The sequence below is a fragment of the Labrus bergylta genome, chromosome 2, assembly GCF_963930695.1.
Source record: "Labrus bergylta chromosome 2, fLabBer1.1, whole genome shotgun sequence".
NCBI lineage: Eukaryota > Metazoa > Chordata > Actinopteri > Labriformes > Labridae > Labrus > Labrus bergylta.
Window position 1 is genome coordinate 6,041,940 of NC_089196.1, and position 21,573 is coordinate 6,063,512.

The following is a 21,573-nucleotide window of genomic DNA, read 5'->3' on the forward strand; positions in this document are numbered from 1 at the left end:
AAAACAAACTCCGACTATACTTTCAGGGATCATTTCTTTAGTTGTTGATTTGAGAAATGTGTTTCTAATGAGTTTAGTCTCACTGTCCATGATGAAGAGTTCAGATGTTTCCTTCATTGCAGTAAACTTGTGGGAAGATTTTGTTTCTTCTCCACTGTTGAAGATTGTTCAGAGTTTCTGGAAGACTCTCTGATGGAGGAAACATGATCTGAGTGGACTATTAAACTTGTGAAGTGAAACTTGGACATTAATTTTCTGTTGGTTTGTTGAGTATTAACTGTGATTTTCACATTTTTGATAAAAAGTCCAATACTTTCTGTTTTTGTTGGTCCTTGTGAGCTTGAAAGTAGAAATGTGCTTTCTTCATGACCTTTGCAGCCACAGAGATTTTATTTTTAGGTTTGCAGTAGGAATTTTACATTTAACTAAACTTCTTGTTTAAGTGAATTAAAATGTAATATTTTTCTGAACACTGATGGGCAACTCCTGAGCTTCACAAAGTCACTTCTACAATCACTGACCACTTATGTTCTTAGTTTGACTTCAGTACACTGACAGAAACAAAATGACGATGATTTCTTGTAAATTTGAAACTCAATACAATATACATATATATCACAAAAAATCATTTTTAAGGGTGGGTCAAACTGAAAAAAAAATTTGATTGAAGAAGGATGATCTTAATAAATCTCAAAAGTTGATTGAGAAGTTCCTCCTTCTTGTGCTAGTTTTCTTTGTTAGAGTAGGTCAATATGCGTTAGAGAAGTATGTTGAACTCCTAGTCACGGCAGACAACACCAACACAAATTTTTGTATTTTTAACAAGATACACAGTCCACTCACATCATGTTTCCTCCATCAGAGAGTCTGTGAGAAACTCTGAACAATCTTCAACAATGGAGTAGAAAGAAAGTCATACCACCAGTTTCCTGCTCTGAAAGAAACATTTGAACTCTTCATCGTGGACAGCAAGACCAAACTCTTTAGAAACACATTTCTCTAAGTTTTCTCTAAGTCTAAGTGAGTGTCAGGAGACGACCATCAGTAAAAGTTTTCGTCTCCAGACATAAGATTCTGAGAAACATCCAGAACGAACTAAGACTATACTTTCAGGGATCATTTCTTTAGTTGTTGACTTGAGAAATGTGTTTTTAAAGCGTTCAGTCTTGCTGTTGATGAAGAGTTCAGATGTTTCTTTCAGAGCAGGAAACTGGTGAGATGACTTTCTTTCTTCTCCACTGTTGAAGATTGTTCAGAGTTTCTGGAAGACTCTCTGATGGAGGAAACATGATCTGAGTGGACTGTGTATCTTGTTAAAAATGAACAATCTTGTGTCTGTCTTGTGTGCCACTAGTGCTAGTTCAACATACTTCTCTTAAACATATTGACCTATTTTAACAAAACAAACCAGCACAAGAAAGAGTGATTTCTCAATAAATGTCTGAAATTCACTGAGATCCTCCTCCGTCATTCAAAATAGCTTTTAAGTTTGACCCACCCTTAAAAAAAGGTAGTTTTGTGATATATATGTCTTATTGTATTGGGGATCAAACTCACAAGAAATCATCTGAGTTTTGTTTCTGTCAATGTACCGAGGTCAAACCAAGAACATAAGTTGTCAGTGGTTGTAGAAGAAGTGACTTTGTGAAGCTCAGGATCTCAGTGAATTTCAGGAGTTTATTGAGAAGTCTCTCTTTCTTGTGCTGTTTTTTGTTTTGTTAGAGTAGGTCAATATGCATAAGAGAAGTATGTTAAACTAGTACCAGTGGCAAATAAGACAGACACAAGATTGTTTGTCTTTAACAAGATACAAAGTCCACTCAGATCATGTTTCTGCCATCAGAGAGTCTTCCAGAAACTCTGAACAATCTTCAACAGTGGAGAAAAAACTAAATCATCCCACCACTTTCCTGCTCTGAAAGAAACATCTGAACTCTTCATCGTGGACAGCGAGCCCAAACTCTTTAGAAACACATTTCTCAAGTCAACAACTAAAGAAATGATTCCTGAAAGTATAGTCTTGGTTTGTTGTGGATGTTTCCCAGAATCTTATGTCTGGAGACGAGAACTTTTACTGATGGTCGACTCCTGACACTCACTAAGACACTCCTCTAAAGATCAGTGACAAACTCGCATTAACTTCTAAAAGTCCATTTGTAATTCACAGTAGAATTGTCTTTGTGGAGCTCATTATCTGTCTTTCCCTGTAAAATAAAAACCCAATAAAATATTGATGTAAAGCTTAAATGAACAGCATGTACTGCTGTAATTAAAGGTAAGATTAAAATGTTATTTCAGTCACTATTTGTAGGAGGAGTGTCTAAGTGAGTGTCAGGAGTCAACCATCAGTAAAAGTTCTCGTCTCCAGACATAAGACTCTGAGAAACATGCAGAACAAACCAAGACTATACTTTCAGGGATCATTTCTTTAGTTGTTGATTTGAGGAATGTGTTTCTAAAGAGTTTGGTCTTCTTGTCCACGATGAAGAGTTCAGATGTTTCCATCAGAGTAGAAAACTGGTGGTTTGGCTTTATTTGTTATTCACTGTTGATGATTGTTCAGAGTTTCTCAAAGACTCTCTAATGGAGGAAATGTGATCTGAGTGTAATTTTTACAACAGAAGCATTATATTAATATGTTTGATGTCAAAAATATGAGTTCTCAACTCCTTACAGGAGTTCACAGTAATAAATGATATGACCATGTATTGTATAAAAAGATGGATGACATCACAGTCGAGATATTTAGTGCTATATTCACTAATTAGCAGCAGTTTATGTCTTTGACCCCACCTCCTCCATGTTAACAGGTGACATGAAATATATTTTCTTGTCAACTACCACATCAAGAAACTTCAGGAGAGACCTCAGGTACAAGCAGGCCTAATGTTGTGATCCTGCGTTGATGAAGATAAATGGTTAGTTTAGGAATCAGGATAGATACAATGATGAGGACACTGACAGCCCGGAGCCTTCTGAGGCCAACCGAGTTCAGGACAGGTTGTTTTTTTCTGATGACTTATTATTGTTTTCTTATAAACACGGCTGGTTTGTAAAAGTGAAAAAAAAACATGGCGGTCACAGAAGTTCTGCAACATGTCTCTGTGATGAAATCAGTGGTTTTGTTGAATTAAAGAAGTCAAAATCAACAGACTGACACAGGATTCCAGGAAGAAAAACCCCTAGTGATGAAATGTAACCAACATCCTAATTTCTAATTTCTATTGGATGCCTTTGTTTGTGTTGAAGATGTTTTAAAGATCTCCTCTGTGACCATTCAAGTATGAATTGATGGTGCTTCTGTTCACGGGAATATCAGTGTTTAATGTTGGGCAGAATTGTGTCACTTTCTGCAGAAATTCTTCTGACTGCACTTAAAATAACGTAACCATGAGAATGAGGAAGTAATAAGGAAAAAAATGCAGGAAAGGAAGTAATCATTCACCTAAAACAGAACAGGACGGTTTGGCTGCCTCCAGTGTTGACATGAAAACCTGGATAGTCATGAGAAAAGTCCAGTCTAAACACAGATAAGACAAAACATCTGCAGGGTGGTTCTCAAAGGAAAAGGCATGTTTTTCAAACGCAACCAAACAGACAAAACTACAAGATTTAATTGTTTAAGTAAAGTCTAAGATTTTCCTCGTGATTGTGACTTGATATGTGGCAAAACGCATCAAACTGGCCTTTGTTGTTTAGTACAAGTCAAATTTGATGAATAACCCAGATGAAATAAAAGTGCACACTTTGAATATTTTTTACTTTCTGGTTATTGACGTCAGAAAGAGAGTTGTTGTTATATCATGCAATATGTGAGACATCTTTTCTTTTGCCAAAAAAAGTTTTGATGGTATTAATTTCAACCAAAACAAAAAGGCTGTAGATCCCTGATCGCAAAAGACTTAAGACATTAAGTATGCATACAACTTCCATTTACATTTGTTCTCTTTCTTTGCCTGACTGTATTTGTAGTTGTACAAAAAAATTCCTTTTCCAAAATTTTATGAGAACTGATGACTCCTGAGCAACTTTAATACAACTAACTGTCTGCATGGTAGTTACTGCTGAAAGTGACTGCATTTGTGAATGACATTCTGACTCGTGAGTTAGATCTCCAGGATTTCTTAATTTCAAGAAGATTAACAGTCCACTCAAAACATGTTTCCTCCATCAGAAACTCTGAAGAATCTTTAACAGTGGAGAAGAAACAGAGACTTCCCACCAGTTTCCTGCTCTGAAGGAAACATTTGATCTCTTAATCCTGGACAGCAAAACCAATCTCTTTAAAAACACATTTCTCAACTCAACAACTAAAGAAATGCTTCCTGAAATTATAGTCTTAGTTCGTTCTGGCTATTTCTCAGAGTCTTATGTCTGGAGACGAGAACTTTTACTGATGGTCGACTCCTGACACTTATTAAGACACTCCTCTAAAGATCAGTGACAAACTCGCATTAACTTCTAAAAGTCCATTTGTAATTCACAGTAGAATTGTCTTTGTGGAGCTCATTATCTGTCTTTCCCTGTAAAATAAAAACCCAATAAAATATTGATGTAAAGCTTAAATGAACAGCATGTACTGCTGTAATTAAAGGTAAGATTAAAATGTTATTTCAGTCACTATTTGTAGGAGGAGTGTCTTAGTGAGTGTCAGGAGTCGACCATCAGTAAAAGTTCTCGTCTCCAGACAGAAGATTCTGAGAACCATCCAGAACAAACCAAGACTATACTTTCAGGGATCATTTCTTTAGTTGTTGATGTGAGGAATGTGTTTCTAAAGAGTTCAGTCTCGCTGTCCACGATGAAGAGTTCAGATGTTTCTCTCAGAACAGGAAACTGGTGGGAAGACTTTGTTTTTTCTCCACTGTTGAAGATTGTTCAGAGTTTCTGGAAGACTCTCTGATGGTGGAAACATGATCTGAGTGGACTGTGTATCTTGTTTAAAATTAACAATTTTGTGTCTGTCTTGTGTGCCACTAGTGCTAGTTCAACATACTTCTCTTATGCATATTGACCTACTTTAACAAAACAAACCAGCACGAGAAAGAGTGATTTCTCAGTAAATGTCTGAAATTCACTGAGATTCTCCTCCGTCATTCAAAATAGCTTTTAAGTTTGACCCACCCTTAAAAAAAAGGTAGTTTTGTGATATATATGTCTTATTGTATTGGGGATCAAACTCACAAGAAATCATCTGAGTTTTGTTTCTGTCAATGTACCGAGGTCAAACCAAGAACATAAGTTGTCAGTGGTTGTAGAAGAAGTGACTTCGTGAAGCTCAGGATCTCAGTGAATTTCAGGGGTTTATTGAGAAGTCTCTCTTTCTTGTGCTGTTTTTTGTTTTGTTAGAGTAGGTCAATATGTGTAAGAGAAGTATGTTGAACTAGTACCAGTGGCAGATAAGACAGACACAAGATTGTTTGTTTTTAACAAGATACATAGTCCACTCAGATCATGTTTCTGCCATCAGAGAGTCTTCCAGAAACTCTGAACAATCTTCAACAGTGGAGAAAAAACTAAATCATCCCACCACTTTCCTGCTCTGAAAGAAACATCTGAACTCTTCATTGTGGACAGCGAGACCAAACTCTTTAGAAACACATTTCTCAAGTCAACAACTAAAGAAATGATCCCTGAAAGTATAGTCTTGGTTTGCCGTGGATGTTTCCCAGAATCTTATGTCTGGAGATGAGAACTTTTACTGATGGTCGACTCCTGACACTCACTAAGACACTCCTCTAAAGATCAGTGACAAACTCGCATTAACTTCTAAAAGTCCATTTGTAATTCACAGTAGAATTGTCTTTGTGGAGCTCATTATCTGTCTTTCCCTGTAAAATAAAAACCCAATAAAATATTGATGTAAAGCTTAAATGAACAGCATGTACTGCTGTAATTAAAGGTAAGATTAAAATGTTATTTCAGTCACTATTTGTAGGAGGAGTGTCTTAGTGAGTGTCAGGAGTCAACCATCAATAAGAGTTCTCGTCTCCAGAGATAAGACTCTGAGAAACATCCAGAACAAACCAAGACTATACTTTCAGGGATCATTTCTTTAGTTGTTGACTTGAGGAATGTGTTTCTAAAGAGTTTGGTCTCGCTGTCCACGATGAAGAGTTCAGATGTTTCTTTCTGAGCAGGAAACTAGTGGGAAGACTTTGTTTCTTCTCCACTGTTGAAGATTGTTCAGAGTTTCTCAAAGCTTTTCTGATGGAGGGAACATGGTCTGAGTGGATTATCGAACTTGTTAATGATGACAACTTTTGTGTCTGCATAGTCTGCCACTAAGCCAAATTCTACATATTTCTCTCAAACAAATTGATCTACTCCAAGAAAACATACCAGCACAAGAAGTAGGGACTTTTCAATCAACTCTTGAAATTCACTAAGATTCTCCTCCGTCAACTGAAATGACTTTGAAGTTTGACCCACCCTTAAAAAAATATTTTTTGTGATGTATGTCTTAAATGTATTGGGTTTCAAATTTACAGGAATTCAACACTATTTTGTTTCTGTCAGTGTACCGAGGTCAATCGAAGAACATAAGTTGTCAGTGATTGTAGAAGAAGTGACTTTGTGAAGCTCCGGAGTTGCCCATCAGTGTTCGGGTAAATATTCAATTTTATCTCACTTAGACATGAAGTTTGCTTAAATGTAAAATTCCTACTGCAAATCTAAAAATAAAATCTCTGTGGCCATCACGTGATCACATTTCTACTTTGAAGCTCACAAGGATCAACAAAAACATAAAGTATTAGAACTTTATCAAACAATGTCAAAATGACAATTTTTACTGAACTAACCACCAAAAAATTAATACGCAAATATAACTTCAGCAGTTTATAGAGCCCACTCAGATCACGTTTCCCCTATCAGAGAGACTTTAAGAAACTCTGAACAGTCTTTAACAGCAGGGAAGAAACTGATTCTTTTTACGAGTTTCCATCTCTGAATGAAACATCTGAACTCTTTATCATGGACAGTGAGACCAGACTCTTTAGAAACACATTTCTCAAGTCACCAACCAAAAAAACGATCCCTGAAAATATAGTCTTGGTTTGTTCTGGATGTTTCTCAGAGTCTTATGTCTGGAGACGAGAACTTTTACTGATGGTTGACTCCTGACACTCTCTAAGACACTCCTACAATCACCTCATCGTCAGACACAGATTTGCTCAAATATATAATGACGTCTTTCATGAAAAGTATTCTGATGTGTCACAGCAGAGGTTTAATTTCTCTGGGCTTTGAAGAGAGATTGCACTTTTTTGGGCCATTTTGCCTTTATTAGCTGTAGAGAGCAGGACACGTTTGAATCAGAGAGTGGGGGGATGACATGTAGCTAAGGGCTGAGGTAACAAAGTCTCTCTCTTGACACATTTTGGAATGCAAATTAAACATTTCCAAATCAATCAATGTAACACTGAAAAAAATGACTACCCCTTGAGTCATTATGGACAAAAATGTCCACTTCCAAAAAACTGCTATGAAATAGTACAGATTCATATTTTTCTCTGCTTTTTTCTGCATAAATCGCTTAAAAAACTTCAACCCTGCTCAAAACTACCAAATGTTCAATTATTTTTAGGATTTTAACCCTTTAAATGCCAGTTTGATTACTTGATGTCACTATTGCAACACAACACAAAAAATGAGTTATTTTCCATATAACAAATGTTGGATGGCTGGGGGATTTTTTTAAAATCAGTCTTGGATATGTCAAAGATTAGCCAAAATATTGACTTTGATACATTGTTAGTTTTTGTGTAGCATCAGATTTAAAATGTACTACCCTCTTGAGTCACTTAAGGAGAAAAATGTCCCATTAAAACCACATGTTTTAATCTCATAGCCATTACAAAATATAATCATGCATTTTGTAATGTTAGGTTTTCATTTTTTCATTTCATTCCTCGGTTAACATTTTTATGTGTTTTTAGTCTGAAGCACTACTATTTCTTTACATACAGAAAGTCACGAGCAATGAACAATACAGTCATAATCAAACCGTTGTCAGGTGCTACCACAGCTGTTGAACACTGATTCAAAGTCTATTTCATACTCTGGTTTTATACTAGAAGAACACAGAGGTGACTGCTCCTTCACTCTCCTCTTATTTAATGCTCAGATGATTAATTTGAGACAGAAACTTCTGTTCTCTCTGTTCCAGCTGGATGCTCTGCTCTCGCTGATAAGGCAGTGTTTTTTAACTGCTGCTGCTGGGAATTCTGTTTCTTCTTCTTCTTCTCTCTCTCTCTCTCTCTCTCTCTCTCTCTCTCTCTCTCACTCTCTCTCTTTGAAATCAAGGTGAGAGACATGACCGTCCCTCAAAGACTTATAGTAATTTGTGCAGAAACTGTATTTTGCTGGATGGAATAATGAGTTTCAACTTTTTCTGGTTTCCTTAATTCTGACAGCAATTAATGTGGAGCCGCCGGGAAACGAGTTTGATGACTGGACTGAACAGAATGCAAAGTCAGCTCAGTAGGGCCGTTAATGTGTTTGTGTCAGTGTCATCAAAGTTTTACTTCAGTTTTATTCATGTCAGCTTGTAAATTAATTTACTTATCACAAGCTGGAACAAGTAAACGCTTTGATATGGCTTCTAGCTTTATTGTAAAATCTGATTTATTTTTAATTACAAACTGATTTATTTTTAATTACAAAGATAAACAGTGGTTCAGTTATTGATCACGATTATTTTCTCTACTGTGTTTATGACTTGAGCACAGGTGAAAAAAGTCATGTTATGCCACTCTTTTAGCTGTACAATCTTTTTATTCTTTATTACCAAACTAAACAAACTTATACATGACTACCAACACTCCAACTCATTACAGTTCTGTTAAAACATGCAAATGCTGGTATAACGGTTTCAATAAAACATAAAGAGAGATTTGTAGCTCATTAATTATTAATGATTAATCGATAATTGAATGTGTTCAACAATCAGTTAAGAAAAATGACTGAAATTTGCAACCTTACCTGGATATATTACCATGTAAGAATTCAGTCACTGCCATAGGGGTGGTAGTGTACTTCAGCCTCTCTTTGCCAAATGTAGTTTACAACAACAGACATTTGCTAGGCAACAGAAACAATATTTGGTAAAGTTCTACTGCAGCACAATCTATAACCTCCACTATTCAGAGGAGGAGGATACGAGCAGCAAACAAGAAGGGTGTGTTCATGAGACACCAACCAGATTCTTATATATTGTTGCTTTAAGCCTCCTGGTGTTAGACATTGCAGACAAGGCAAAACAGGAGTAAATGTCCCACCTTGAACTGGCAATGTAAAAGGGGCTAATGATTTATGATGGTTTCCCCTTCGGGCATAAATGTTGTTATTTTATCAGAGATGATAACTTGACCTGAGGAATGATCGGTTATTTAAAGTTATAGCTGTTGTTTACGACTCCATGCTCCACTAGAGATGTGGGTGAGAGAGTGACGAGTCCCCAATGTTGAACAAACTCCTTTTACCAGGTCTTTTACCAGCTATTTATGTCCAATAAATCAACATCTCGGGTCTGCTACTTGCACAAAAAGACTCTCGCTCTGTGGGAAACACTTTTGTTAACAAGTTAATCTGGCAGCAAATACATTTGGCAGCATAGCCAGAGATTGTATAGTTTTGTTAATTTAGTGTTTTTAACCCCTCGCTCCTCTAAAGCTCAACATTGTCATCCAAATGTTTTCACTTCTGGCTCCCATAAGCCAGACACAAGACCTCTAATACAGACGTATAGAAGCGTGATGTCATGTTGGCTATCTGCATTTTCTTTATAACGTATGGTTTTCACAAATATATGAAAACAACATTTTCCTTTATGTCTCTTCTCTCTACATATTGTTACAGGCCGATACAAAGACTTGACAAAAGCGTTAGAAGGCAGGTAGCCTTTAGCTGCCTCCTCTGTTGTTATCTTGTCCTCTCCGTTTCCTGCTTTCTGCTCAGAGGTTGTCAGATGGTTTTACGGTTACTATGGAGGTGGAAGGTCACTGTTGCTGTCTGGCAGAGGCATGCGGAGGGCTTGTCATTGTTTAAAGGCCACGATCTGAGCTTCAGAGCAGGCAGGAGAGCAGATACATGCAGGGCTGAGAGGCTGCAGATCCCCAGGGGGAAGTCGGGGCCATTCACTCAACTTTCATCCCATCAGCGTGGGCAGACGGGGATAAGGTGTGATCAAAGTAGAACTCCTGACCATCTATTCTGAAACTTCCTCTCACTCATCTCCAGTTTGTCTGACTCATCCTTTTACCATAACAGACATCTATTGTGTCTCCTATTTGTCAGATTTAAACCGAATGGGATAGTAGTTTCCTGTTTTTTTGATTATTTAATAAGGAAATGTGTTGTATTATTCATAGACATGTAAGAGATGACACATTTTTTATTTGAATTCAAGTCTTTGACCTTAACTTAAGCCTTGCTTTTTTTTAATTAACTGGGCCTAGGTGACTGATAGGTACAGATAGTTTTGGAATTTCTCTGATAGTTTGCTCTAGCAGGCGGCTCTAAAATAGAAGTACCTGCAACTGAAATGTTTTACAACTGGTTTTAAATCATGCGTTGAGCTCAAAGCATGATCTCTCTCCTGAACAGACATATATTTTCCTTTTCTTAATGTTCAAATGTGATGATTTTTTTTGATCCTGTGCAAAGTCAGAGAAATAAAAGATCTTTATCATGAAGGAGCACAGGTTGATTTTGAGAGTGTATTATATTTTTAAGGGGACCTAGTGGTGTTGTAGTCAAGACCAGACAAACTGAGATCAAGACATAACCGAGACCAGAGTGCTCCGAGACCGAGACAAGACCAAGACCATAAATATCACAGAAAAATGTTTCAACTTGTGTGCAGCAGGCGTGTCACTCACTAAGACTGTAACACCAGGAAGGATGCAGCCGTAGCCGGGAGATGAAAATCAAACTACAAACAAATTGAAATTATTTGGGGTTTTTTTTGGAAAGGGGCGTTTCATTCTTATCACAGTAATGACATGGAAAAATAGACCATCAGAGGTGGTCTTGACTGGTCCTGATTTAAAATCTGGAGTTTGTCCAGTCCAAGACTGACAAAAGACAGATTCAAATGAATGAATCCAAGATGACAGGAGACATTTAAGAAGTGGTCTCAAGAGCGGTTGTGAGACCAAGACTGATTTCGAGGACTACAACACTAATACGTAGATCGTCATATTTTGAAGTGTAAGTCAGCTGATCAAGCTGTTGTATTTGAAGACATGTTAGTATTGTGGGTATGCATTTTGCAGGGATTTGTTTCATAATGAAACTGTATCTCCAGCAGAGTGCACAAAAGTTGCTTTTAGAGGACAATTTCTGAACCTTTCACTGTTCACAGCTAATTTCAATTGGTCCTACATGTTTTCGTTGTAGAAAATTGTGTGCACTGAGTGTGTACGGAACCTTGTAATTACCTCATTTGTTGTGGCTTTGACTCCGTGCAATGTTTATGTTTGTGCTCAGGCTGGCATATGTAACAGTGTGTGTATGTGTGTGCGAGAGACCGTGTGAAAGATGTTACAACAGTCGGAAATCCTCTCTGCCACAGTCTCTCCATGTATACAAACACAGTGTACACTCAGAGCCAACACTCTCCTCACACATTACAGAGAGAAACTCTAAAGGCACCCAATTCAATTTACATACACTGAAAGGAACAATTACAAACACACACACACACACACACACACACACACACACACACACACACATACACACACACCCTCAGGAAGGCAGGCAGACAGCCACTGCAATGCAGAGCAGAGCTTCCCCCTCCGCTGTGTGGGAGACACACCAATCGGTGGGGGTGGACTTGAGATCCCTCGCTCGGTTATTTCAACAGTCTTCTTCTTCTTCTTCTACTTCTTCTTCTTCTCTGCCTTTATTTGTCTCTTGCTCTGTCTCTCTACGCCTCTTTTTCTCCTTTTATTTTCTTATTCTACCTCCTCCTCTCTGCCTCCTCTCTCACACATCTCTTTCTGCTCGCTTCAGTTGAAAGCTTCCTTATTTGCATGACATAACCCAAAGCTATACAGTGACATTAACGATTAACACAGCTTACACAAATTAATAACACAACAACAATAATTTGATATTACCCGTTTAAATGTAAATGTAAATAACGTTTAATACTCTCATGATAAATACCTGATTCAATTAGTCCTTCATTTGATTAATCCAGTTTCCCAGTATGAATGTAAATAAGCATCAATGACATGATAGGGAATGAATGTTCAGTTTATGGACACATCTTGTCAGTGAGAACGGACGGACATGTTTGTCCTCTCTCCTGTTTATTCTGTCAGCTGGCCTCAGTTGCTGAGTCACCTCACAGACAGGATGTGGCTTTAAAGAGAGATTAATAAGAGACTGAGTCTCCTGAGCAGCCGCAGGTTTATAAAGCAACGCACTCCTGCGCTGTTATCACGCAGCCTAGTTTGAATGTCATTCCTAATTTAGGACGGAGTTTTTACGCTCTGCTAACTATTTAAAGTGTTGCACCAGCTGAGATAGTTCCAACAAAACAACTTAAATCTTACACCTAGCTCCTAGTCAGTGTAAAGTCCTCTGTAAAATTTGGTTGTCATGGTGATGGGTTTTGTAAGGTGAGATAACTTGGAGGATGAGGAGGAGCAGAGGGTTTTACCGGCTGTTTGGTATCAGCAGTGTGTTCTCTGTGATAGATGACATCCCTCAGAAATTTAATAATAATAATTTGTGCTCCTGCTTTTGTTAATAATACAACAATAGAGTTGAATCACCTCATGTTTTAGATGAAGATTTCACCCACTTGATGTATCTGTTGTTATTTAACACTAGCTGTAGATTTAGGGTGAAGGCTTTAGTTATCACTTCATCAAAAGGCTTAGTCATGTTTTCTAAACGTTTTCATTTCTGTTTGTGCATTAACATCAGTTAAGAGACATTATTTGAAGCCGTAACTTTGTTCAGAGACGATGAGAAACAAGAGGCAGCAACATGAGGATGTAAAATATCATAAATTAAGAAAAACATTTCACTGATTGGTCAATTCAAATGAAGTCATTTCTGCAGCAATATCGGTTAGTTTGGAAGTTATGATCTACTAAGATGTACCCTACATCTCCATGGTAACCATGCAATTGCACAACGTTGTTTACGGTCACCAGAGTTTCTCTTTCAGTTGTCTGTAAACTATCAGGGGGTCTGACTAGTCTGACTTTTTTTTGCTTTATAATATGGAGACTTTAGTTCATGTGCCTGGATTATCTTTTTTCATGAAACTAAGGTAGGTGTAGATTAGATTTAGATGTATGTAAAGGTTTACATACTGCAATATGTCACTTGGTAAAAATAATATATGTATATATTGTATATAAAATGACTGTCATTTTGGAGTACATTTGACTTTTATTTTTGGAGAACCTTCCTGTTTGTATATTCACATTTTAGTTGCAAAAAACTTTCACTGCAAGCTTTTAACAATCATAAAAAAAATGTTTTTTTAATGTCAGATGTTTATCATGTCGTTTGTTGTGACGGACTCTATCTTGTTGTCAAAGCATGATTTGTTAGCATCCTGCTGCTGATGGTTCACATAAATCCACATTGTGACAGGACACTCACTCAATCGCTCCTACCTGCTGGATGCCGGCCTGCTGCACACACGTCAACGGGAAAGTGCTCCAGGGTCTGTGTGTAGGCCTGTCAGATCCAATGAACATTTCTGTGTGTGTCTGTGTTTGTCTGTGTGTGTGTGTGTGTGTGTGTGTGTGTGTGTGTGTGTGTGTCTGTGTGTGTGTGTGTGTGTGTGTCTGTGTGTGTGTTTCTTCAGGGAGTTTGCCAAGGAGAGAGAGCGGGTGGAGAAGAGGCAGGAGTTCCTGAAGCTCCGCAGACAGCAGCAGATAGAGAGAGAGTTGACTGGGTACCTGGAGTGGATCTGCAAAGCAGGTCGGGCACACACACACAAACACACACACACACACACACACACACACACACACACACACACACACACACACACACACACACACACACACACACACACACACACACACACACACACACACACATAAAAAATGCAGTTGGTTTTGACACGAGAAGCTCTGACTACTTTGAACTCAGGTGTTTTTGTGTTGCAGAGGAGGTGATGCTGGCTGAGGAAGACAAGAACGCAGAGGAGAAATCTCTGGATGGAGCGTGGTACAAAAGGAAACAACACAACTCTGGTGAGGACTACCAGCTTCACAAACTACACTGAAAGTAGAAAATAACCTGTCAGGTTCTGAAACGGATCTTTTCACAGCACTTTAACACAAGACCAAAGAAAACTGGTGTCAGGAATGTTATATACACTGTTAGAGGAACATGGGGGGCTGCATTAGGTTTCCTACAGATCCTTAAAAAAGTCTTAAATGATTCAAACTGAAGGGTAAATGTATTGAAAGATCTTATTTACATGTAGGGGTTTACATGTCTTAGTACTTCCTGTCTAGGTAGCGTTATATTTTTTTAAAATATAAGTTTTTTTCTGTGAATTTGTTCGTTAACATGACAATTCCCAGCAGTTATGTCAGTGTATAATGTACCAATTCACAAACTACTAATGGAAAAGTGAGGGTGAAGAAGCGGGAGAAATGAAATGCAAGTTCAAGGCTTCAAAATGAGAAATTACAGAAAATAGTTGGCAGAGGGAAAATAACAATTATGAGGCAACTTGCAAGAAATGCAAAAAAGCTTTCAAATTGGGACAATGGGAAGCAAAGCTGGTGAATCCCACATAAAATCCTAAAAGCACCAACACTTTGCACTGTAAAAATGGTGTTAATCTTTCTTCGTTTGGGTATAGAAAGTTTTCAATTAGATTTTTAAAAGTCTGCAACCACTCTGAAAATATTCATCATTTGTTGGCAAACAGCCAGCAGAGAGTTGTTCTGATCAGAAAAAAAAGACAATTTGTGTTTGTTTGAAAGCCAATCATTGTCATCAAGGGATTCTAAGTTATAGTTTTTCTATATAAGGTCAAAGGCCTACTGTAGAAAATGTATTTTTTTTCAAAATAAAGATCCAGTTACGTTTCATGTCTTCTATCATCTTCTGCCAAATACCTGCAAATGCAACTTTGGTAGGACAGAGAAAAGACATCTCTGATCTCAATGGGACTAACCTGGATAAATAAAGGTTAAATCTCAATAAGTATCTGTTGGATAATAATAGCTGCAGGTAAGAATTCCCACAACATATTCTGACCCCCCCTTTATAACGAGGCTGTATTATGTAAGCATGAGATTGAATTTTTCTTAAGTGAGTACATTTAGCCATATTGGCTTTAATGGATCAAGTAATACAGAGCCACATAACCCTGTGATTTTATTACACACCTTTGTTGTGTGAAACAAAAAAAATGTCCTTTAGCATTGTAATCTAATGTAGAGTAACATGTGTGATGTTTGTGCAAAGAGCCCAATTTCTCCTCTCCTGTTTTTTAACTTGATTATTTCCCTCTTTATCTCTTTTTGTTTGTGTGCTTCTATGTTTGTTTTATTTTGTTCATCTATTTTAGTTTACAATTTGTGTTTACATATTTGCAACAATATGAGAGTGAGGATGAGAATGAGAAAAAGTTGAATCATTTTGGAAATACTGTTAAAGTGTGCACCAGCTTGTCTTAAAATACCAGGAATGTAACTACAATGCAGTGATAGCCTGTACCTAAATAAAGCTTTGAGTTGTGATTCCAAATTCACTGGGGTCAAATTATTTCCCCTCAATCAAAGATGTGACGGATAGATGCTCTGTTAGGGTGCATCATAAATCATCACATGAATCCTTTGTTTATAGCAGCTGGAGAGGATTTTAACTTCCCACTCTGAGTTTATGTGTGTGTGTGCGGGTGTGTGTGTGTGTGTGCGGGTGTGTGTGTGTGTGTGTGTGTGTGTGTGTGTGTGTGTGTGTGTGTGTGTGTGTGTGTGTGTGTGTGTGTGTGTGTGTGTGTGTGTGTTTGTGTGTGTGTGTGTGTGTGTGTGTGTGTGTGTGTGTGTGTGTGTTTGTGTCTGTGTCTGTGCTCGCCCTCTTACACACATCCTCTCCTTATCGAGGCTGCACCGCCTCTCCTCCTCAGCTTCACCGAGGGGAACAGTCACAGTGATTATGGGTGCGGGGTTGGAGGGTAATGAGATTAAAGTGAAGAACAGAGAGCGCGGCTCACCAGAGAGTTCAGAGGCATCATGGGAGTACGAGGGCCCTTCACACATTTTTACTGCTCTTCTCTTCTTTTCTCTTTTAAGACTCCTTGATTTTTTTTTTAGTCAGTGGCAGAAGTGGACAGCTTAAAGTCCGCTATGGAGACATTTCCAGAGATTTAACAAAGCTGTAGTTCATTATAGGAAAAAAGGTTTTTGACAGCACAGACAGACTGTATACCTGACACACACTCTGTTTTATAGCTTCTTAATAGTGTATTCAGGTTGAGCCCCCTAATGATGACAGTTTTCTCTTTATCTATCCATTATTGTCTTGAAACGCTGGCTTTTCTATAAACTGTGAGCAGTAAAACTGTCTGTCACAGAATCCTGAAACATTTTCACATATCATATTTTGTTAGTGTTGAGACCAAAACCAAAAAGAAAAAGAGAAAATGTATAAAAAACTGAGAAGCCAGAAGCGATGATCAAAATGTGTTGTTACTGTCACGGCCGGCTCAAAGCCAGCGACAGATGAGCGGAGGAGACGAGGAGTTAAAATAGGTTTCATTTATATACACATAAGAAATGAAGTCATTTTAAGAAAAAGGAGCATTGGGGGCCAGCCTCTCCCACAATGAGGAAGTGAGAGAACACCAGGCCCAGGTGCTCCCACTGGCACCTGAAACACACAGAAGCAACCAGCAGGGTCATCACATTACCAGAACACACATTCTCTGTTCATGTTTGAATTACTTTCAGTCTTAGATATTGAAATAAAAACCTATATCCAGTTTTAAAAATCACTTTATACTATATCGGATGAAAAAAGTAGATGTGCTCGTTTTTATTAGTCCTTTGATTTATTATCCGATTATTTTCTTATAATTTATTTGGATGTTTTTATCTCACAAGACTGTTGTGTTTTTTTCAAATGGTTTTATTCATCTAAAGTATTTGAGATCATTTTCAGTTCAATCCAAATGTACAGAGTTTAAACAGTGAGATATATGAAGGGGATCGCTACAGCTTCCTGTAAAAGTCATAGATGAGTTGATGTGTTGCAGCAAGGTCAAAGCAGGACATCTGAGCGTTTGTGAATTAAGACTGAAACATGGCAGACAGGTCAAGAGTTAAATGATTGGGAAGTGCAAATAGCCTAGCGATTATGTCGCACACCCCATGTACGGAGGCTGTAGTCCTCGTCGTGACGGCTGTGGGTTCGAATCCCACCTCGTTCTTTAGCTGCATGTCATTCCTCACTCCTCCCAGCATCACCTGTCTCTCGTCAGCTCCCCTGTCCAATAAAGGAAAAAAGGCCCAAATAACTAACTTACAAAAAAAAGTTAAATGATTGTCCAAGTCAACCTTCAACAAAAGCCTTACAAATCTAATGTCACTCTGATGAGCTGCTTTCTGAAGCGTGTGATTTATTTCTCTACATTCTGTATTTGCAGTGTTGAAACGGACCAAGAAGAGTAAGAACGACCTCATCAATGCAGAGGAAGGAGAGGACCACTTCACTGACATCTCATCTGTTGGTGAGGACCATGAAACATGAGACTGAAACACTGACATATCACTGTTAAGTCTGTATACCTATTGAAACTAAACAGCTGCTGGTGTATGCATTATTCAGTTAGCCAATGGTAAATGAAACAAAATGAGTATATTCAACTTTTATAGATTTTTTGTTGATGAAACAACATTAGCACCTAAAACTTTACACCATTGCCTGTTCAAACGGCCGCTATTATCCTCAAAGTGAAGTTAATAATCCGGTCAAACGGTCGGTTGAAAAAGGTTCTAACTCCAAAACAAAAAGGTCTATCTCTGTAGTTAATCTGAGCCTGTCAGGAACAAAAACAACTTTTAATGGACGGAGGATGCATGTAACCTGTAAATTCACTTTCCGGCTGTGAAATCCCATTTTGTCTACCTGCACTGTTGTTAATTTACTGCTCTGTGTGCCTTTGAATTTTGCTGCTGATACTATTTTAGTCATTTAGAACCCAAGATGTGTGACAATAGGGCCTTTGTCTAAATATCACAGGTATCACATACATATCAATCATTCACCGTCTTTTATGTCTTTCCTGTCCTTTAAGGCGAAGGTGAGACTCTGTGTAAATGCTTCCTGCTTGTAAACAAACACTGAAGCCTTTATTACCTATGGATCTGTTTCCTTGTTTCTGCTCTTTGATAGGATGCAAAAGTATATCTTTAAAACAAAGTGTGTTGGCACAGGGTTCTTAGTTGTGTTCCTTTAATGTTGTAAATATGAAGTTTGAAGTGGCAAATATAACATTTTGCTTTGATAAAATAAAGATTTAAAAAATATCAGGAACATATATGATTCATTAACCTTGCTTTGCATCACCAAACACACTTTTAGTGTTTAGAACCATTAAAAAACACTTGATAATAACAAATCAACAGGCATATAAAAAGAAGCACAGTGCAGGTTAGTTTGGGTCACCAGGTGCTACAGGATGAGTCAGGAGTCTGGATTAAAATAGATCAGGAAATGATGAGGCCCCCTAGTCTTTCTGAGCTTGTAATGAAACCCTAATAGATCCATTTTTCTCCTTCTCCTTTGTGTCCACTTCCACTTGACATTTGAGCTTAATTTAAAGTTACAGAAGGTTTAATTTAGTTCAGACTAAATGAAGAAGACCTTGGCTCTGTGTCTGAAACAGCCAAGGTCGTCACTGAGGGTACATTACACGGCGTTAGTACATTTGTCTTTGAGGTATTCCCACAGTTTTTACTGAGCATGTGAACTTCTACTCTAAAAGAAACCCTGGATTATACTGATGAGTAAAAGCTTTAAACTGACACATCTCTGCATCTCCTCATTTGCCACTTAGCTCAGGTTAAAAGTATGTACTGTACACTCAAACACACTCTGGGTCTGTTAGGATGACCTCACTTTTTTAGACCTGGTAACTTTATCGCCGTTTTTTGTGTTTTGTCCCAACTGCCCCCCCAGGGTCTCCTTTCACCCGGGCCAGCTTGAAGAGCCAAAAAGAAAACTCGTCCTACTTCAGGAGGAAAGAGAAGAGAATCCGCTTCACCATCCGCCGGCTGGTCAAGTCTCAGAGTTTCTACTGGACCGTTCTGTGTCTGGTCGGCCTGAACACGCTGTGTGTGGCCATCGTACACTACGACCAGCCAGATTGGCTCACATATGCACTATGTGAGTACCAGCCGTTGTAGTGTTGTTTTAATATCGCTAAGCTGCTATTGTTTTCACTATTCATTTAGTTTTATTATATTTGACCAGCTGCACATACACCAACAAATTATTGAAAATATAATAGAGTATCCCCCAGTGATTGATAATGAAGACCTGAATAAGGAGACGCCTCTCTGCTTTGCTTTTATGGACTGTATAAAAGATGGACGTAGGCTCAGTGACATAACCCATTGGTTTCTGAAGAGGCGTTTTGAAGCTCAACAATGGCAGTCCCGATATTTTTATCTCCACCTGACTTTGGATGATCTAGAAATAAATGAAGAGGTGGAGCTGAGGCAGGCCGTAGCAAATGTCAATCACCTCAGCCACGCCCCTTATTCTGCATATTAATGCATACCTCTTAATATTATCAAAATGGATTTGTTAAAATCGATAAAGAAAGGAGCTATTGAGACAAAAAACATTTTTGCACCATGCTGTAAACATGTTTATTTCTGCTGTGACATTTTGACTTGGGACCTTAAGGGGATTTCTTGGTTTATGGAGCCAACCCCAAATGGAAACTTGAGGAAGTGCACTTTTTTGTTTCTTTTTTTCAACACTTGAGGTTGCCCCTTGATCATGTCTTCCCTGTCGCCACTCATCAAATTGTAGCCCCTAAAGCTCAATGAGCATTTTCACTTTTCACCACTATTTTAAAGAGACACCTGTTTATATACAGTATATCCGGGTTTTAGGACTCATTAATGCATCACCCTATAAACACCAACTTTAGGTATTCAGGTCTTAATATATCAATAGAGTAGCAACACTCAGTGTTTTTACTACTGCAATGATTTAACTTCATGAAGAATTAGGTTCTTCTTCATTAGGATCAAAGATCAATAACATACTCTTGCTCAATAAAAAAGGAGAGTTCTACTACTAAAGCAGTAAAATGTCTGGTGACCTTTGGTGACTAATGTTAACAATCTTTAAAAAAAAAAAAAAAAAAAATAGCTGGTCCACTGTCATTGGCATATCTTTATAATTCGTGAAGCACTTTGTGACTTTGTTCATGACTCTAGAATTGCCACTGGATGTGATATTGATGAGCACAGCCCTGTTCCAAAACTTAATCTGAGAGCGCCCTAGTCAGTGCAGCACCAAAAAACAGCTTCTGGTTCTCTTGTGCTTAGGAGGCCGAGCGCTGAAAACACTGTACTGTATTGGTTCTGTTTAGTAAATAGGTGCTTCCAACACAAAAAACCCCCTCAAACTTAGTGGACACAGGCCCTCAGTGTGTTAGTTTGACGTTAATTTGTGTAAGAACAAGTAAGTCGCTTGTAAACTAATTAAACCAACTATAGCAACGGGCCTTTTACAAACTGATAAACAAGCTCACCAGAAACACAACTCTGTTAGCTACATAAACCATGCACTTGCTTTTATGTTATGCAAACAATAATTATGTAATTTGTGATAGTTGCTTCCTGTTTCAGTGTGCACAGGTAATATTCTCTGGGCTCCACAAAGTGAAAAAGTGAGAAAGCCATGTTGGCATTAAGTCTGGTATTACTATGCTTAGCATAGTGGACGTCGCTGACTTTAAGTTTAAGTAACTCATACTGATATGCACCTGCTTTATTTCTGACTGGGTTTGTTCTTCCTGTCAATGGTCTTCTCTCTGATGTCCTGCTGTACGTCTACACAGGGACTCACGTGCAAACATGGATCACACGAGTACCATTGTACATTTCACAGACACATAAAAGAGCAAACACACAGCTCACACGATGCATCATGGGAGAATACAGCAGTTATTTCCTCAAACAATAGACTCTTTCTGTGTCTTATTTGCCGAGGGCACAGCTGAACAGGCAGCAGCTCAGCTCTATTGAATTGTAGAAACCAGCGGAGAGGGTATTTCTGACCCGGGGGCATTGATCTGTGTGTTTTCTTATTGTCCCCTTACAGACCTGGCCGAGTTTGTATTCCTCGGCCTCTTCCTGGCAGAGATGTCCATGAAAATGTATGGCCTTGGCCCCCAGAACTACTTCCACTCCTCCTTTAACTGCTTCGACTTTGGGGTGAGCCGACCCAAGTTGAATCAGTCCACAGAGGTTTTTTACAGAGCAGCAGCATGTGAAGAGTTCATTCAATGAGTCAGGGCTGATGCTTCTGAAAATAGATTACCGATGTGAT

At 38.3% G+C, this 21,573-nt stretch overlaps 1 protein-coding gene, 7 non-coding genes and 3 pseudogenes across 8 annotated transcripts in view; 6 read left to right on the forward strand and 5 right to left on the reverse strand.

Moving 5' to 3' along the window:
• The window catches only part of cacna1ba (calcium channel, voltage-dependent, N type, alpha 1B subunit, a), a 180,362-nt gene that overhangs the window by 91,421 nt on the left and 67,368 nt on the right, over positions 1-21,573 (forward strand). The window contains exons 8-12 of the mRNA XM_065963302.1: positions 13,844-13,959; positions 14,151-14,237; positions 17,648-17,729; positions 19,172-19,389; positions 21,346-21,458. Coding sequence (XP_065819374.1) covers positions 13,844-13,959; positions 14,151-14,237; positions 17,648-17,729; positions 19,172-19,389; positions 21,346-21,458 — 616 coding nt within the window. The remainder of the gene's footprint in view (positions 1-13,843; positions 13,960-14,150; positions 14,238-17,647; positions 17,730-19,171; positions 19,390-21,345; positions 21,459-21,573) is intronic.
• Positions 11-217, forward strand: LOC114920613 (small nucleolar RNA U3). Its single transcript, XR_003808915.1, has one exon. It is a non-coding gene; the product is annotated as a small nucleolar RNA U3 (small nucleolar RNA).
• On the reverse strand, positions 835-1,019 carry LOC114920621 (small nucleolar RNA U3; annotated as a pseudogene).
• Positions 1,098-1,301, forward strand: LOC114920612 (small nucleolar RNA U3; annotated as a pseudogene).
• Positions 1,816-2,022, reverse strand: LOC114920609 (small nucleolar RNA U3). Its single transcript, XR_003808913.2, has one exon. It is a non-coding gene; the product is annotated as a small nucleolar RNA U3 (small nucleolar RNA).
• On the forward strand, positions 2,402-2,608 carry LOC114920616 (small nucleolar RNA U3). The gene has a single exon (XR_003808917.2). It is a non-coding gene; the product is annotated as a small nucleolar RNA U3 (small nucleolar RNA).
• LOC136178183 (small nucleolar RNA U3) lies at positions 4,147-4,341 on the reverse strand (annotated as a pseudogene).
• LOC114920615 (small nucleolar RNA U3) lies at positions 4,721-4,927 on the forward strand. Its single transcript, XR_010665844.1, has one exon. It is a non-coding gene; the product is annotated as a small nucleolar RNA U3 (small nucleolar RNA).
• On the reverse strand, positions 5,443-5,649 carry LOC114920610 (small nucleolar RNA U3). The gene has a single exon (XR_003808914.2). It is a non-coding gene; the product is annotated as a small nucleolar RNA U3 (small nucleolar RNA).
• On the forward strand, positions 6,029-6,235 carry LOC114920624 (small nucleolar RNA U3). Its single transcript, XR_003808923.1, has one exon. It is a non-coding gene; the product is annotated as a small nucleolar RNA U3 (small nucleolar RNA).
• LOC114920622 (small nucleolar RNA U3) lies at positions 6,849-7,055 on the reverse strand. The gene has a single exon (XR_003808921.2). It is a non-coding gene; the product is annotated as a small nucleolar RNA U3 (small nucleolar RNA).